The 18,620-nt window shown below is 42.4% G+C and overlaps 2 protein-coding genes across 3 annotated transcripts in view; both read right to left on the bottom strand.

Moving 5' to 3' along the window:
* Positions 1–1,509: 1,509 nt before the first annotated feature.
* Positions 1,510–5,888, bottom strand: LOC129845945 (zinc finger protein 568-like). The gene is made up of 4 exons (XM_055913925.1): positions 5,351–5,888; positions 4,461–4,558; positions 4,148–4,325; positions 1,510–3,255 (listed from the first exon to the last, which is right to left on the bottom strand). Exons 1-4 carry the CDS (start codon positions 5,604–5,606, stop codon positions 2,969–2,971), a joined length of 819 nt encoding a protein of 272 aa, XP_055769900.1. The 5' UTR covers positions 5,607–5,888; the 3' UTR covers positions 1,510–2,968.
* A 3,406-nt stretch (positions 5,889–9,294) lies between these two features.
* The window catches only part of LOC129845942 (piggyBac transposable element-derived protein 4-like), a 34,093-nt gene continuing 24,767 nt past the window's right edge, over positions 9,295–18,620 (bottom strand). The window contains exons 1-5 of one of the 2 annotated variants that reach the window (XM_055913921.1): positions 17,725–18,229; positions 17,019–17,116; positions 16,470–16,647; positions 13,686–13,926; positions 9,295–12,593 (exon numbers count right to left, since the gene is read on the bottom strand). In XM_055913921.1, coding sequence (XP_055769896.1) covers positions 10,838–12,593; positions 13,686–13,926; positions 16,470–16,647; positions 17,019–17,116; positions 17,725–17,956 — 2,505 coding nt within the window. In that variant the 5' untranslated portion in view covers positions 17,957–18,229 and the 3' untranslated portion in view covers positions 9,295–10,837. Of the gene's footprint in view, positions 12,594–13,685; positions 13,927–16,469; positions 16,648–17,018; positions 17,117–17,724; positions 18,230–18,620 lie in introns of those variants that run through there. The other variant, XM_055913920.1, reaches the window with a different exon arrangement.

Genomic DNA, 18,620 nt, shown 5'->3' with positions numbered 1-18,620 from the left:
AAATCATCAGAGTGGGAAACCAACTGACATGGAAACAATGAAGCAAATGGATCACTATCAGAGGGGTGTATTATGACATCAGATAGAACTACTCAGACATTCCAAATATCACTTGATTATCAGAGGGGTGTATTATGACATCAGATAGAACTACTCAGACATTCCAAATATCATATGATTATCAGAGGGGTGTATTATGACATCAGATAGAACTACTCAGACATTCCAAATATCATATGATTATCAGAGGGGTGTATTATGACATCAGATAGAACTACTCAGACATTCCAAATATCACTTGATTATCAGAGGGATGTATTATGACATCAGATAGAACTACTCAGACATTCCAAATCAGGCTTCATCCATATCATGAAGGTGGATATTGATCCAACCATTTCCAAAGTAATGACTGGGCTGATGGAAACAGGATATGCCTGAACAATTTATAAATGCAGACAGACAATTTATTACTTAGTTTTACATGGTGGGATCATTTTGTGCCAGTAAAAACGTTTTAGTGAGAAATGGCGGTGGAAACTACTTCATGTGCAAATATTTATATAATAACCATCACATCTCAGTTAACTTGGAGTCACGCGATGATATGTTGTGTGGTCCTCCCTCTACAACTTGGGAACCCATGTAGTTTATTAGGCTACAGACTAAATAAGTTATGAAATTCACAGGGTGGTGAAACTTCACGGGATGAGCTTGATGCTCCATTCCAATATATTTTGAGGGTCTTATTTTGGTGACATGATCGATGCTTAGTTGCCATTTGACAAATAAAATAATATGTCTCTTATCCATAATAATCTCATCATGTAGGTAGCCTACCAGCACTGTATCTGTGAGCTGCTGGCTACAGTGCATGTGCCAAGAACACGCTTTCTATATAAACACAACAGTTTAAAAAAAAAACATCAGTAGAGTTGAAAATGTGATGGAAACCCATTTAACTTGTATTTTAACTTGTTAATTTGTATTTTTCTTATTCAGTACATGGGAATGTTAAAATGCGTATGTTGTTTCATGCAGAATGTAACAATACAATGTAACAGCAAAAGCCTTTTATCCGCAATAAGTGTGTTTGATAGAAACACTGCCACTTTAACAGCAGGTGGAAACTTAGCTACTACGGTGGATATTGATCCAACACCTGCTACTTATTCCAACCAGCCCACTGGGCACAGACGTCAGTTCAACATCTAGTTTCTATTTACATTTCTTTGAGTCGGATTTAGGTTGCCAGTTGGGTGAAAAATAAATAAAAATACCTGATGTTGACGGATTTTTACAAATCCAATCAGTTTTCTACATCTATCATCATCACATGGATTTGTTTTGTTGAAATGACGTGGAAACAACGTTTATTCAACCAGTGGGAGGCTTGTAAATGACCCCAGGAAAGTGGAACGAGGAACTCTTCAGTGAGACAATGATAAACAGCAATCCGTGGGAGAGTTGTGGTGGATATTATAAAATAAGCATCTGCTGGAGTCCAAGTCAAACCAAGATTCTTTATTTCTGAGCTCAGAGAGAATAACAGTTACACAGCGCAGTGTAGACAGTTTGAATTCCTGAAGCATTGGGTGATGAGCACATATCTTTATAGTTTCCTGTTCCTGGGAGGGACTTTATTCATACAAGGACGCAGGTGCAGCTGGTTTGCAACGCAGGATGATACTCCCAGGAACAGGAGATTATAATAGGACAGCTTCACAAGGTTAGTCACATACTCAGTTATGTGGACACATATACAATTAACATTTTCCATGACAGAGTCTGTGAATATTTTCATTTCATTAAATCATCAGTGGGCCAACAATGCAAATGTCAACAATGGAACAAATGCATCACATCCAAATATCACTGTATTATCTGTAGTGCTGGAGGAATGACACACCCAGATAAACACACAGTCAGAGTTTTAAAAAGGACCATTTAAACACATGGAATCTGATCTACTCTATATTCAAACTGACAGACTCCATTTTCAATTCATGTTTTCTAATAAAAACAAACATATATGTTTGAGTATACTTTGTACCATTTTCATTTCATATGATATAAACAGGTAAAAACATTACCAGTCAACAATATAAGACAACGGGAGCACTGTGTATGTTCTCTGATGAATTTTAAGTCAATGTGATGTGAAATATCAATTTACACACGAGGATAAGTAATTATTCTCTCCCGTGTGGATTCTCACATGACGTTTTAGTGACTGTGATGAGCAATATGTCTTCCCACAATCTGAGCACTTGTAAGGCTTCTCCCCTGTGTGCAGTCTCACATGTTCTTTCAAATTTCCTAAATGGGTAAAACACTTTGCACACTGGGAGCAATGGAAAGGCTTCTCCCCTGAGTGTATTCGCTCATGAGCTTTCAGATTTCTTAAGTGGCTAAAACTCTTTCCACACTGGGAGCAATGGAAAGGCTTCTCCCCTGTGTGTGTTCGCTCGTGAGCTTTCAGGATTCCTGACTGGCTAAAACTCTTTCCACACTGAGAGCAATAGAAAGGCTTCTCACCTGTGTGTGTTCGCTCATGAGCTTTCAGGATTCCTGACTGGCTAAAACTCTCACCACACTGGGCGCAATGGTATGGCTTCTTCCCTGTGTGTATTCGCTCATGAGTTTTGAGGGTGTCTAACCGCATAAAATTCTTTCCACACTGGGAGCAATGGAACGGCTTCTCCCCTGTGTGTATTCGCTCATGAGCTTTCAGCTTTCCTGGCTGGCTAAAACTCTTTCCACACTGGGAGCAATGGTGTGGCTTTGCTCCTGTGTGTATCCTCTGATGTCTTTTCATGTTAACTAACTGGCTAAAACTCTTTCCACACTGGGTGCAATGGAAAGGCTTCTCCCCTGTGTGTGTTCGCTCATGAGATTTCAGATTTCTTAAGTGGCTAAAACTCTTTCCACAGTGGGAGCAATGGAAAGGCTTCTCCCCTGTATGTATTCACTCATGAGTTTTCAGGTTTCCTACCTGGCTAAAACTCTTTCCACACTGGGAGCAATGGAAAGGCTTCTCCCCTGTGTGTGTTCGCTCGTGAGATTTTAGGGTGTCTAACCGTTTAAAACTCTTAACACAGTGGGCGCAATGGTATGGCTTCTCCCCTGTGTACATTCGCTCATGAACTTTCAGGTTTCCTAACTTGATGAAACTCTTTCCAATCTGGGAGCAGAGGTGTCGTCTTGCTGGTTTGGACGTCTCTGGCTCTGGTCCCTCCGAGTTTTGTTTTTCTCCTGCCAAAGAGTGTTTATTTAAAGAGAGACCTGAATGAAACCTCCACATGATAAAAACGCCTTGCTATGAGGTTTAATCCAAATCAGATCCCTCAATAACCAGAGGCAAGTTCTCAAACATGTCAAAATGTAAAACAAATGTTGTACAGCTTCCTGGTAATTAATGATAATATGTTTACATTACTTATTTTACTCATTCTGATTTAGAAGTCAGAACACAAAGAACTAGACAGTTCTATGACACTCAAGACACAGACGTCGCTGATTCCTTTCGAGCAGGTGGTTGTATATATAACCTTCATAGCTGTACGATACAGAATGTGACTTTTTCGATACGCACTGAAGCTTATTTCTGTCCAATTTTGTGCACAAATTTGTTGACATCCCTTTGCCAAGATATTCCATCCACCTGACAGGTGTGGCATATCAAGAAGCTGATTAAGCAGCATGGTCATTACACAGGTGCACCTTGTGCTGGGGACAATAAACCAGCATGGTTACCACATTATTCTGCAGCGATACGCCATCACATCTGGTTTGCGCTTAGTGGGACTATCATTTGTTTTTCAACCAGACAATGAACCATCACACCTCCAGGCTGTATAAGGGCTATTTGACCAAGAAGGAGAGTGATGAAGTGCTGCGTCAGATGACCTGGCCTCCACAATCACCCGACCTCAACCCAATTGAGATGGTCAAACTCATTCCAAACCGCAGAGTGAAGGAAAAGCAGCCAACAAGTGCTCAGCATATGTGAGACCTCCTTCAAGACTGTTAGAAAAGCATTCCAGGTGAAGCTGGTTGAGAGAATGCCAAGAGTGTGCAAAGCTGTATTTGTATTAGTCGGGGACAGACCTATTTGGAACAGATACCAGTAAATTACAGCACTTACTTTGATGTGTCAAATCTGATCCTTCCTTCTCTTCTCCTCCTCTCACAGTTCCACTCAGCACCATTGTTTTCCTGCAGTCCACCAGCAGCACAGACAACCTCTTCATACCCAGCAGTAAGGAGCAACCGGGAGAGGCACGACACGGGGACTCCGGGGGGGTGGAAGGGCTAGCGTTGTCCTGGTAACCATAAAGAGGGGACACAGACACATAACATTATGGATGCTGATGTCACTGTTGTCATGAAGTGCTTTACAGAAACCCAGCCCAGACGCAGATAGAGCAAGCTGTATGCTAGACCAGACCAAGCTGTACCATCTGGTGTTCTGATCTGGAGAGACTCTTCTCTGCCTCGTCAGCATCAGGATGTTGTTGATGCTCCCCAGAGGATCCAGGATAGTCATGTTTCTCTCCTGTGTGAATGACAACATCAAACAGACAGTCAACTTATGATCTTCTATTGCAATCATAGGGTCTTACCAGAGCCATTAATATGTCTAAAAAGGACCTAAATTGGCCACTTAATTATGTTTTTTATATATATTTTTTGTGATGCAGAGGCCTTTTGCATCCCTTTGATATTTTAAGTAGAAATGATGCATCAGTATTGCATTTTAAAAGCCTGTTATACCAAATTAAGTGCACTTCATTATAGACCACATGGATAATTCAATAAATCGAATTTAAAAGACCCCAAAATATATGTAACAATGGCAGATTGACCCTTCAACATTTACTACCTTACTGAACAACATATTCAAGGGTAGAACCTCAGTAGAATGCCCCTTTAAAACCACACATTAGTTCAGGTGTTTATAATTTGTGTAACGTTCCAACAGGAATATGTTCCAAAAACTTCGTAAATAACAAGGTTGCCAACAAACAGCGCATACAAAGTTGTATAGAGGCGGAATATGATACCGGGGAGGGAGTGGGTTATTTCATTACGTTTTTCCCTCACCACGTTAATCCACTCTGGTAGCCTATGGACAAACATTAAGAATAAACTACGTGGTGAGTTGATGCCTATTCGGCAGCGTGTTAGCTCGGTGAATTGATCATGCTACTTTGTATGCGGCGTTTGTTGGCATCCTTGTACTTTACGAAGATTTTGGAACAGATTCCTGTTGGAACGTTCCACAAATTAGACCCCATTAGTTCAACAACTGCATCGTTTGTGCCCCTGTTTTTAAGACAATACTCACTGGTGGTAATCGGAAATTCCCTCTCCTCCTCTTTTATTGAGATAGCCTCCTCTTCCTCTTTTACTCCAAAAGGTTCTTCCTCTTCTTTCACTACATTCTCTTCTTTCAATGTTATGGCATCTTCCTCCTTTTTGATTCTGAAAGCTTCTACCTCCTCCTCTTCCACTCTGACAACCTCTTTCCCATCTTCCTCTTTCACTGTAATATTATCCTCTTCTTCTTTCAATGTGATAGACTCCTCTTCCTCCTTTTTCATTCTACAAGCTTCTTTCTCTAATTTCACAAGAGCTTCTTTCTACGTCTAGTTTAGTGAGCTCATGCTCCGGTCGATTAGCCTAGTGCATTATCAATTTACCACATTTGCTAATTTAACAAGCAAATTACGTTTAAATGAACTAGTAGAAACGTAAACATAGTTGTGTTTTAAACACTACGAGTAATATACAACATTAGTCTAAAGAGCTTCAATATTTCAGTTTTATGTTCGCTAGCAAACCACCACGTTGGTTGAATCTGTAGCCTTTTGTCTGTTGAAGAACCCCCGTCCACTAGATTATACGTCACGCAAGAAGCATCACATCGTCATCTGCTGACTAGAATGGGAAACGCAGATTGGAAGAAAAATCTCCATTACTATTCTGGCAAGCAATGTCATGAGAACATTTAAAAACAACCAGATGTTATGTTTTCTCTTCCTTCTTACAGCCAATACTTTCCTCCAGGGCTGACCTGCCCATTAGGTAGGATTAGGTGACAGATTGATGAGGGTGGAATATTCCGAGCTAAATTGACCAACAACACATAACACCTCACATAATGGTGCCCAAAAACAATGAAAACTTCTCTCATCCAGTGGCATATGGGTTATTTAGGTGAGTGATGGTGTTGCCACATGAAGCAGTGCCCACTTTGCAAAAGGAAACATGGACAGATAGGACTCTACCTGTGTAGAGCACATGCCACTTTACCCTTCCAGTCACTAAATTGTCCTTTTGGCTGGTGGTATAATCTGTATTATAATTATAATCTGTATTAATTTTTCTCATAGATATTCTGAACCTACTGCCTGCAAGTCGTCGTTAAATTAGCCTCAGTGATTTGTATTTTCCTTCAACTTTCTGATAGGGGCATTTCCTGGCTGTTTCCCTGTCTGAGTGCATTTGTCTACCACTATGTGTAGCTGTTAGCGATGATGCTAGTGACAAGCATCTTCTGGTTGATAGAAAAGCTTTCCCACAAACCTTGTCAATTAAATCTTAACGACAAAGTAGTCTATGCCTACCTGGCAGAATGATATCATGATTATTTGCATCAATCCAGTTGTGATTTGTTCAGCAGACTCTGCAATCACATGTGTGCTACAGATACATTTACATTTAAGTCATTTAGCAGACGCTCTTATCCAGAGCGACTTACAAGTACATACATTCATACTTTTTTGTACTGGCCCCCCGTGGGAATCGAACCCACAACCCTGGCGTTGCAAGCGCCATGCTCTACCAACTGAGCCACACGGGACAAGAGACAGAGACACCACTAACCAAGCAAGGCTCTTGCTGGTACCACTTGAATTAAACGGTATCTACACTCCGAAATACAATTTTTAGATTTTCCTCAGACTTCAAAAGTGGTCTCCTGATGTGGTTTAAGTATTGTTGTGGACTTAGAACATCCAATGTTGTTGTTTTTCTACTAAAAGTGTGATTTTGAGAGCCATAAACAGAAAAACCGGGACAAATCAGAAACCTGGAAAAACTAAATGGAGAAAACAGAATTAGGTTAAAACATTTTTTTTTTAAAGAATTAGGTAAAACAATAAAACAGATTTGATAAGGCCCAAAATAATATCATTACTTGATTATTTATGGATTGTGTAGAGTAACAGCTGTATCCTGAAGTGACCTTTAACCTCCCTGCTCCTCGATACTTCTTCCACTGGATCAAAGCTTCAGCCAAGTAGGATACATGATAGTGGCAACACATGGAGTTGGGTTGGATATAGTCATGGTAGGATACATGATAGTGGTAACACATGGAGTTGGGTTGGATATAGTCATGGTAGGATACATGATAGTGGCAACACATGGAGTTGGGTTGGATATAGTCATGGTAGGATACATGATAGAGGCAACACATGGAGTTGGGTTGGATATAGTCATGGTAGGATACATGATAGTGGCAACACATGGAGTTGGGTTGGATATAGTCATGGTAGGATACATGATAGTGGCAACACATGGACCCGGGTTGGATATAGTCATGGTAGGATACATGATAGTGGCAACACATGGAGTAGGGTTGGATATAGTCATGGTAGGATACATGATAGTGGTAACACATGGAGTTGGGTTGGATATAGTCATGGTAGGATACATGATAGTGGCAACACATGGAGTTGGGTTGGATATAGTCATGGTAGGATACATGATAGAGGCAACACATGGAGTAGGGTTTGATATAGTCATGGTAGAATACATGATAGTGGCAACACATGGAGTTGGGTTTGATATAGTCATGGTAGGATACATGATAGTGGCAACACATGGAGTTGGGTTGGATATAGTCATGGTAGGATACATGATAGTGGCAACACATGGAGTTGGGTTTGATATAGTCATGGTAGGATACATGATAGTGGCAACACATGGAGTTGGGTTGGATATAGTCATGGTAGGATACATGATAGTGGCAACACATGGAGTTGGGTTTGATATTGTCATGGTAGGATACATGATAGTGGCAACACATGGAGCTGGGTTGAATATTGTCATGGTAGGATACATGATAGTGGCAACAAATAGATTTGGGTTGATATTGTCATGGTAGGATACATGATAGTGGCAACACATGGAGTTGGGTTTGATATAGTCATGGCAGGATACATTGAGTGGCAAGATGTTCTTTACCATTCGGCCATCAGATTTGCCACCAATGCTCCTTATAGGACACCTCACTGCACTCTATAACTGGTCATCTCTGTATACCCGCTGCAAGACCCACTGGTTGATGCTTATTTATAAAACCCTCTAAGACCTCCCTCCCCTCTATCTGAGATATCTACTGCAGCCCTCATCCTCCACATACAACAGCCGTTCTGCCAGTCACATTCTGCTGAAGGTCACCAAAGCACACACATCCCTGAGTAGCTCCTCTTTTCAGTTCGATGCAGCTAGCGACTGGAACGAGCTGCAAACGAAGCACTCAAACTGGACAGTTTTATCTCCATCTCTGTATTCATAGACTCAGTCGATCATGGACACTCTTACTGACAGTTGTGGCTGCGTCGTGTGATGTATTGCTGTCTCTACCTTCTTGCCTTTGTGCTCTTGTCTGTGCCCAATAATGTTTGTACCATGTTGTGTTGCTACCATGTTGTTGTCATGTGGTGTTGCTACGTGTAATAATAACATCTATTTAAAGGTCTTTAGTAAAAAAACATCAGCGACAATTTAGTATTTCATATGACATAATACACTTTAATAATTGTGATATGTATGTTTAAATGTCTGGACTGAAGTTTTTGAATAAAAGAAAATGTTTGAAAGAAAATGTAATTTACCTTCAATGAATTAAATCTCTCTCTCTCCCTCTGTCTCTCCCCTTAGCTGGGAATGTTAAACGTCAAGAAGTTGTGAATCTAGGGGGGGGGCTCTTGCACACAGGGGAACTATATGTACACAAAATAACTAACAACCTGGACCCCCAAGTGTCTTTCAAAACATATGTTTTACACAGACCTAAACATATCATTTTTACTATTTTAAAAATAGTTATAGGATGGATGTCCGGGGGATGTCTCAGTCTTTGAAAGGGTCATTGTAATATTTAAGATGTCCCCTTTACTCAAGACCTAAACAGATACATTTTATCCCCCTTAAAAGAGTGTCCGAGGGATGTCTCAGTCAACCCCCCCCCCCCAAAATCCCCAGAGGCCTCACCCCATCCTCTTTGAAAGGTTCATTGTACTCTTTAACTATGCTTCCTTTACTGACGACCTAAACAGATCACTTTTACCCTTTTAAAAATAGCTGTCAGCTGTTCAGATTTAATGGTCAAGAGGTTGTGAACCTAGAGGGGCCTTTGCACACATGTTGTGTTTAGGTACACGTTTTCTGTTTATGAAGGAATAAATGATTGACAGGATATTGACCACAAAAAAAAAATAGAATTGTATTCTTTAACAATGTGCCCTTTACTAATGACTTAAACAGATAATTTTACTCCATGAATAACCTTTTACTGCAGGGGGCTAAATCAGGGGCCTTCAATGCTGCAGAAATTTACCCTTACCCAGATCTGTGCCTCAACACAATCCTGTCTAGAAGCTCTACGGACAATTCCTTCCACCTCACAGCTTGGTTTTTGCTCTGACATGCACTGTCAACTGTTGGACCTTATATAGACAGGTGTGTGTCTTTCCAAATCATGTCCAATCAATTGAATTTACCACAGGTGAACTCCAATCAAGTTGTAGAAACATCTCAAAGATGATCAATGGAAACAGGATGCACCTGAGCTCAAATTTGAGTCACATGGCAAAGGGTCTGAATACTTATGTAAATGTGATATTTGTTTTTAATAAATGTCAAAAAAATTCAAAAAAGCCTGTTTTCGCTTTGTCATTATGGGGTATTATGATGTCATTATGGGGTATTATGTGTAGATTGCTGAAGACATTGTTTTATTTAGTCAATTTCAGAATATGGCTGTAACATAACAACATGTGGAAAAAGTCAAATGGGTCTGAACACTTTCCAAAGGCACTGTAAGTGATTGAGACAGCATAGTTGCTATATTCTAATTCAAATAATTGACCAATAAGACAACACATGACCTATATAGAATTAAAACAACATTATTCTTAATGAGAAATATAATCTAATAAACAAAAATGTTTGCAAAACCAAAGACATCAAAACTGACGCCAACATTGTATTTAGCTTGGCTTCCATTTGGCCAGGAAGGTTCATGAATGTTGGATCCACCCATTTTTTCCCATTTTCACCTTTATTGACATACCCAAATACCCATACCCAAAGAAAGGAATGCTGGAGAATACATAACACATTAGATCTGGTAAAGGATAATACAAAGAAAAAAAGTACTTTTTTTGTACCATCATCTTTTAAATGCAAGAGAAAGGCCATCATGTATTATTCCAGCCCAGGTGCAATTTATATGTTGGCCACTAGATGGCAGCAGTGTGTGTGTGTAAAGTTTTAGACTGATAACTTCAGGAATGAGCGAGCTACATGGCATTTGGCATGAAGTCACCCAGGTGTCCCACACAAGTTGCCCAAATGTACCCAAGTGGCCGAATTGGTAAAATGATACATTTTCAAGCAAATAACTATATACAAGATACAAAAATGCTATGCTAACACACCCCCCCCCCCCCCAAAAAAAACCAAAGGGGAGAAAATTATGAAAAAAATTATAATTAATTACAGACTTTAGAATGCCAGTATTTGGAAGACCCTCAGTCCTCTACACAATATCGTGCTGCTGATGCCAAGGCCCATAGCAGTCTCTTTCTGGTGTAAAGCAGAGGGTAACAGAACAAGTGGTGCAGGTGACAGGGCCTTTCCTGTGACACAGAACACAACGACGCCTCCCTACTGTGCCCTTTTTGCCCCGAGGCACATTCATGCCTGCAGAAAGGAATCTGGGCATGTGAACACTACAGGTGGCAGGAGTAGAAGGGACAGAATGTGATGCAGTGGACTTGCTGTAGCCAGCAAGCTCCTGGATGAGCAGCTCTCTGAAGGCTAGCTGTGTCATGGGGGTCTGTCCAGAGCTCTTAGCCATTTCCTCATGAAGGACGAATGCATTCACCACAGCAATGTCGATGAAGTGATAGAACAATGTCCTGTACCATTTCATTGTCTTGTGGAGAACATTGTTGTAGCCTATCAGAGCGTCTGACAGGTCCACACCTCCCATGCTCTTGTTGTAATCTTTCACAGCAGCAGGAATGGGGACATTTTTTGTGGTCCATGCCCCATTAGCGTTCTTCACACGCCTGCCGACGTGATTGCCACTGTATGATTTGTGGATACTGGAGCACATGACCACCTCTCTGGTATCCATCCACTTTACAAAGAGCAGGTCATCTTTACGAATCCATCGCATGGTACCCCTATCAGCCCTCTTTGGCATGTCGTTTACTTTTGTTTTGGGAAAACCCACTCTTTTGGTACAGATGGTGCCACAAGCCCACACATTCAGCTTCCCCAGGTCTGTGAAAAGGGTAGGGCTTGTGTAAAACTTGTCCACAAACAGTTTGTAGCCCGTCCCCAGCAGTTGAAAATCCAACAACTCCATAACGGAATCATAACCGAGTCCCTTACCGGTCGCAACACTGCTTTCCTGCTCATAAACAAACAAATTCCAAGTGTAGGCACACACAGAATCGGCCAGAACAAAGAGTTTGTACCCACACAGCGTGTTATACATACGTTGCTTGAAGCCAATTCTATCCTTTGAGGCTTCCATCCTCTCATCTATGGACACGTTCTGGTTGGGCTGAAAATGGGCCTTGCAAGCTTCAACCATGCTGGGGTAGAGAGGTTTGATTTTGCAGAGCCTATCAAAGCTTGCTGTGCCTCTCTTCTTGTCATTGTCTTCGTCAACTTGTGGGTCACTGATATGAAGCGCCCGTGAGATAGTCAGAAACCTTTTACAAGACATGACAGTGGTGGGGAAAGGCAGTAGGTAGAGAGGTGATGTTTTCCAGTAGCTCTTCAGGGTTTTCAACTTCACCAGCCCCATGTAGATGACCAGTGAGATGTAACAGTACAGGTCTTGGACGGAAACGGGCTTCCATGCATCTTTCTTGCCTCCTTGTTTCTTAGCCCCATACTTGTTGGTGTTAGACACCAGCGAATCAAGAACTGACAAGGAGAAAAACATCTGGAAAAGATGAAGGGGGCTGTAATTTGCAGTCATGTCCAGCTGAGGTCCTGGCTGCCTTTTCGGTCTAAATGTTGGTGGAAGTGGCTCCACATCATCTTCTAGCACAGTGTGCCAACGGTCCTCTGCCTCGGTGGTAGTTGCCGCTGGTTCACTGGCCCTCCTCCGCTTCTGGGCTGGCCTCTTCACACCTCTAGATGGCCGGGCAGGGGAAGGTGTGGAGCCCGAGACAGCAGGGGTCCTGCTGGATGAACCAGCTTCAGCATCTGAATTAGTGGGGGATGGACACCTTGACATTGTGGGTTCCCATTGTTCATCCGAGTCCCCGGCACTGTGTAAGAAAAAACAATCAGTAAGAATACTTCTACAGATGAGCCCTGTATCGACACGTAAAATAAACAGATGTCTATTATATAGAGTAGAGGGAACATAATCACGACGGTGAAGTGTGTGTTTATCAATGGTGAATAAGGCTGGTCAGGGGAGAACGGCTCATAGTGGTGGCCGGGGTGGGGCGAGTGGAATGGTATCAAGCAACATGGTCTGTTTGGTGCTGTTCCATTCTACTCCATTCCGGCCATTGTTGTGGGCCGCCCTCCCCTCACCAGCCTCCTGTTATTTATATAACAATGGAATGGAGTGAATGGAACAGCAAACACAATCCCCTCACCACAGTCACCTCACCACAGTGACCGTGTTCCCTCTACACCACACAGTCACCTCACCACAGTGACCGTGTTCCCTCTACACCACACAGTCAATATAGCATGGTAACTGTGGTGAGGTGACTGTGTGGAGTAGAGGGAACACAGTCACTGTGGTGAGGTGACTGTGTGGAGTAGAGGGAATACAGTCACTGTGGTGAGGTGACTGTGTGGAGTAGAGGGAACACAGTCACTGTGGTGAGGTGACTGTGTGGAGTAGAGGGAACACAGTCACTGTGGTGAGGTGACTGTGTGGAGTAGAGGGAACACGGTCACTGTGGTGAGGTGACTGTGTGGAGTAGAGGGAACACGGTCACTGTGGTGAGGTGACTGTGTGGAGTAGAGGGAACACAGTCACTGTGGTGAGGTGACTGTGTGGAGTAGAGGGAACACAGTCACTGTGGTGAGGTGACTGTGTGGAGTAGAGGGAACACGGTCACTGTGGTGAGGTGACTGTGTGGAGTAGAGGGAACACGGTCACTGTGGTGAGGTCACTGTGGTGAGGGGATTGTGTTTGCTGTTCCATTCACTCCATTGCATTGTTATATAAATAGCCATTGGAGGCTGGTGAGGGGAGGGCGGCCCACAACAATGGCCGGAATGTAGTATTTAATTACTGATTATATTTTTTATATATATTGCAAATAAAATAAATCTCTAATGGATAATATTTGATATGATTAATTTCAAACAACGGCATTATCATGAGAAGAACTTACCAGTCCAAAACGATGTCCTCGCCGTGTAAAAACATATCTTCCGTCTGGGAGTCAAAGCTAAGTTCGCTCAATGACTCGTCTTCGTCCTGTAGTAATTCTGTGTCACTTTCCCGATCTCCTGGTTGTGTCCCATCGTGTCTTTTCAGGCTTCCTAACTTGGTAAAACTCGTTCCAATCTGGGAGCAGAGGTGTCGTCTTGCTAGTTTGGATGTATCTGGTTCCTCTGAGTCTGGTTTTCCTCCTGCCAAAGACAGTGTTTATTTAAAGAGAGAACAGAATTAAATCTCCACATGATAAAACTGACGTGATATGAGGTTTAAACCAAAATCAGATCCCTAAATAACCTGAGGCCAGTTTTCAAACATTTAATCATTTAAAACAATCTTGGTGATTTTAAAACAAATGTTGTAGAGCTTCCTGGTAATACATTTACTTACTTATTAATTATGTTTTAGAAGTCAGAATACAAACAAGACAGTTCTAGAACACACGTGACACAGACGTCGATGGATTCTTATCCAGCAGGTGGTTCTAAATATATATAGCCTTCATTGTTGTAAGATATACCATTTAACTTTTTCCATTCGCACAAAGGCTTATTTCATAGCCCTTTGCCAAGATAATCCATCCACCTGACAGGTGTGGCATGTCAAGAATCTGATTAAACATTACACAGGTGCACCTTGTGCTGGGGACAATAAAAGGCCACTAAAATGTGCAGTTTTATACACAACACACTGCCACAGATGTCTCAAAGGAGTGTGCAATTGCTATGCAGGAATATCCACTGGAGCTGTTACCAGAAATTTAAATCTTTATATCTCTACTATAAGCCACCTATAATGTCGTTTTTGAGAATTTGGCAGTACATCCAACTGGCCTCACAACCGCTGACCACGTATAACCACGCCAGTCCAGGGCCTCCACATTGTCTTAGACCAGCCACTCGGACAGCGTCATTGGCTGGGCCTGGCTCCCCAGTGGGTGGATGGCTGGGCCCCTGCCTAGTAATGTGAAGTCCATAGATTAGGGCCTAATTAATTTATTTACATTGACTGATTTCCTTAAATGAACTGTAAATCATTGAAATTGTTGCAGGATGCTCTCGATGGTGCAGCTGTAGAACATTTTGAGGATCTGGGGACCCATGCCATATCTTTTCAGTCTCCTGAGGGGGAATAGGTTTTGTCATGCCCTCTTCACGACTGTCTTGGTGTGCTTGGACCATGTTAGTTTGTTGGTGATGTGGACGCCAAGGAACTTGAAGCTCTCAACCTGCTGCACTACAGCCCCGTCGATGAGAATGGGGGTACACGCTGTCCTTTTCCTGTAGTCCACAATCATCTCCTTTGTTTTGATCACGTTGAGGGAGAGGTTGTTGTCCTGGCAACACACGACCAGGTCTCTGACCTCCTCCCTATAGGCTGTCTCGTCGGTGATCAGGCCTACCACTGTTGTGTCATCGGCAAACTTAATGATGGTGTTGGAGTCATGCCTGGCCGTGCAGTCATGAGTGAACAGTGAGTACAGGAGGGGACTGAGTACGCACCCCTGAGGGGAACCCACGTAGAGGAACAGCGAAGCGGAGGTGTTGTTTCCTACCTTAACCAACCGGGGGCGGCCCGTCAGGAAGTCCAAATTCCAGTTGCACAGGGCGAGGTTCAGACCCAGGGCCTTGAGCTTAATGAGGAGTTGAGGGTACCATGGTGGTAACTGCTGAGCTGTAGTCAAAAGAACAGCATTCTTACATAGGTATTCCTCTTGTCCAGATGGGATCAGATTTGACAAAGGGAGGAAAGCCCTGTAGGCAACAAGGAAGTTGGAGTCGCAGTGGTCGAGTGTTTTAGCAGCGCGATGAATACAATCAAATGTATGTTATCACAATCACACCCTGAGTAGTTTATCATCAAGCACTGCCCTTCTTCCCAGAGATATTTATTCCTCAGATCGCAGCACAAAATACATTCTTCACAGTTCAAGTAACAGACACATCTCTCAACATCAACTGTTCAGAGGAGACCGTAAATCAGGCCTTCATGGTCGAATTGCTGCAATTAAACCACTACTTAAGGACACCAATAAGAACAAGAGACTTGCTTGGGGAAAGAAACACGAGCAGTGGACATTAGACCGGCGGAAATTTGTCCTTTGGTCTGATGAGTCCAAATTTCAGATTTTAGGTTCTAACCGCCGTGTCTTTGTGAGATACAGAGTGAACGGATGATCTCTGCATGTGTGAATCCCACCGTGAGGCATGGAGGAGGTGGTGTGATGGTGTGTGGGTGCTTTCCCGGTGACACTGTCAGTGATTTATTTAGAAATCAAGACACACTTAACCAGCATGGCTACCGCAGCATTCTGCAGTGATACGCCATCCCATCTGGTTTGCACTTAGTGGGACTATTGTTTGTTTTTCAACAGGACAATGACCCAACACAACTCCAGGCTGTGTAAAGGCTATTTGACCAAAAAGGAGAGTGATGGAGTGCTGCATCAGACAACATGGTCTGGAGACCAGCACTCCATCACCCGTCCTCAACCCAATTGAGATGGTTTGAGATGAGTTGGACCGCAGAGTGAAGGAAAAGCAGCCAACAAGTGCTCATCATCATGCTCAACAAGACCTCCTTCAAGACTGTTAGAAAAGCATTCCAGATGAAGCTGGTTGAGAGAATGCCAACAGTGTGCAAAGCTGTATTTGTATTAGTCAGGGACAGCCCTACCGGGAACAGATACCAGTGGGCAGATCTATTTTATTTGTTACAACTAAACTACAGCACTTACTTTGACGAGTCAAATGTGATCCTTTCTTCTCTTCTCCTCCTCTCACAGTTCCACCCAGCCCCATTGTTTTCCTGCAGTCCACCAGCAGCACAGACAACCTCTTCATACCCAGCAGTAAGGTGCTACCGGGAGAGGCACGACACGGGGACTCCAGGAGGGAGGAAGGGCTAGCGTTGTCCTGGTAATCATAAAGAGGGGAAACAGACACATATCATTATGGATGCTGATGTAACAGTATAACTTTACGCCGTCCCCTCGCCCCGGGCGCGAACCAGGGACCCTCTGCACACATCAACAACAGTCACCCACGAAGCGTCGTTACCCATCGCTCCACAAAAGCCGCGGCCCTTGCAGAGCAAGGGGAACCACTATTTCTAGGTTTCAGAGCAAGTGACGTAACTGATTGAAACGCTATTAGCGCGTACCCGCTAACTAGATAGCCATTTCACATCCGTTACACTGCTGCCACTGTTGTCATAAAGTGCTTTACAGAAACCCAGCCCAGACCCCAATAGAGCAAGCTGTATGTTAGACCAGACCAAGCTGTACCATCTGGTGTTCTGATCTGGAGAGACTCTTCTCTGACTCGTCAGCATCAGGATGTTGTTGAGGCTCCCCAGAGGATCCAGGATAGTCATGTCTCTCTCCTGTGTGAATGAGAACATCAAACAAATGGTAAACTTAAGATATTCTACTACAATCACAGAGTCTTACAAGAGGCAGGAATATGTCTAAAAAGGACCTAAAATGGCCACATTAATCATGATCCCCCCCCCCTACTGTGTTATCAACTTGTTTATTGTTTACTCCATGTGTAACTCTGTTGTTGACTGTTCACACTGCTATGCTTTATCTTGGCCAGGTCGCAGTTGTAAATGAGAACTTGTTCTTAACTAGCCTACCTGGTTAAATAAAGGTGAAATAAATAAATAAAAACTGAAATATTGTTTGTGTTGTGAATGTAAACGGATCGTTCAATGAAATGGGTGACTTTAAAATGTTATGTAGAAATTATGCTCCAATATTATATTTTAAAAGCCTGTTATATTAGATTTAGTGCACTTTAATATAGACCACGTGGAGAATTCAATTCATCTAATTGAAAAGTCCCACAAATATATATGTACCAATGGCAGATTGGTACAGTAATGAACAACATATTCAAGTGTTTAACTTCAGTATAATGCCCCTTTAAAACCCCACATTAGTTCAACAACTGCATAGTTTGTGCCCCTGTTTTTAAGACAGTACTCACTGGTGGTAATCGGATCTTCAGTCTCCTCCTCCTTTTTCACTCCCAAAACGTCTTTCTTCTCCTCTTTAAATGAGATAGCCTCCTCTTCCTCTTGCACTCCAAAATGTTCTTCCTCTTTTTTCACTACAGTATCTTCTTTCAATGGTATGGGATCTTTCTCCATTTTCATTCTGAAAGTTTCTTCCTCTAATTTCACCAGAGCTTCTTTCTCCGTCTTGCTAAGTGAGCTCATGTTCCGGGCGAATAGCCTAATGCTGTATCAACTTAAAACATTCGCTAATCTCACTAGCAAATTACGTTGAAATGAGCTAGTAGATAGGTAAACAGAAGTATGTTCAAAACACTAAGAGTAATATACAAATGATTGGTCTAAAACGCTTCAATGCATCGGTTTTATGTTTGCTAGCACAACACCACGTTGGTTGAATCAGTAGCCTTCTGTCGCTGTTGAAGAGGCCTCATGTCCTGGCCACTAGATTATACGTCACGCAAGAAGCATCACCTGAAAAACTCACATCGCCATCTATTGACTGGAGTGGGTAACGCAGATTGAAAAAAACATCTTCTGGTTGATGGAAAAACTTTCCCAAAAACATTGTCAATTAAACGTTAACTACAAAGTAGTCTATGCCTACCTGGCAGAATGATATCATGACTATTTGCATAAATCCTGTTGTGATTTGTTCAGCAAACTCTGCAATCACATGTGTGCTACAGAGACACCACCAACCAAGCAAGGCTCTTGCTGGTGCCACATGAATGAGGTATCTACATCCCAAAATACAATTTTCAGATTTTCCTCAGACTTCAAAAGTGGTCTCCTGATGAGGTTTAAGTATTGTTGTGGACTTAGAACATCCAATCTTGTTGTTTTTCTACTAAAAGTGTGATTTTGA

This window comes from Salvelinus fontinalis, unplaced genomic scaffold, assembly GCF_029448725.1.
Source record: "Salvelinus fontinalis isolate EN_2023a unplaced genomic scaffold, ASM2944872v1 scaffold_0409, whole genome shotgun sequence".
Classification (NCBI taxonomy): domain Eukaryota; kingdom Metazoa; phylum Chordata; class Actinopteri; order Salmoniformes; family Salmonidae; genus Salvelinus; species Salvelinus fontinalis.
Note: the sequence above shows the minus strand (reverse complement) of the source record. Positions and strands in the feature narration are given on the sequence as shown.

Excerpts from the sequence above, each read along its gene's own strand:
- LOC129845945 (XM_055913925.1), bottom strand. The coding sequence starts at position 5,606 with ATGAAAAAGGAGGAAGAGGAGTCTATCACATTGAAAGAAGAAGAGGAT. Across the intron at positions 4,559-5,350 it reads GGAATTTCCGATTACCACCA|GAGAGAAACATGACTATCCT; the intron begins GTGAGTATTGTC and ends TCATTCACACAG. Across the intron at positions 4,326-4,460 it reads CCAGATCAGAACACCAGATG|GACAACGCTAGCCCTTCCAC; the intron begins GTACAGCTTGGT and ends TATGGTTACCAG.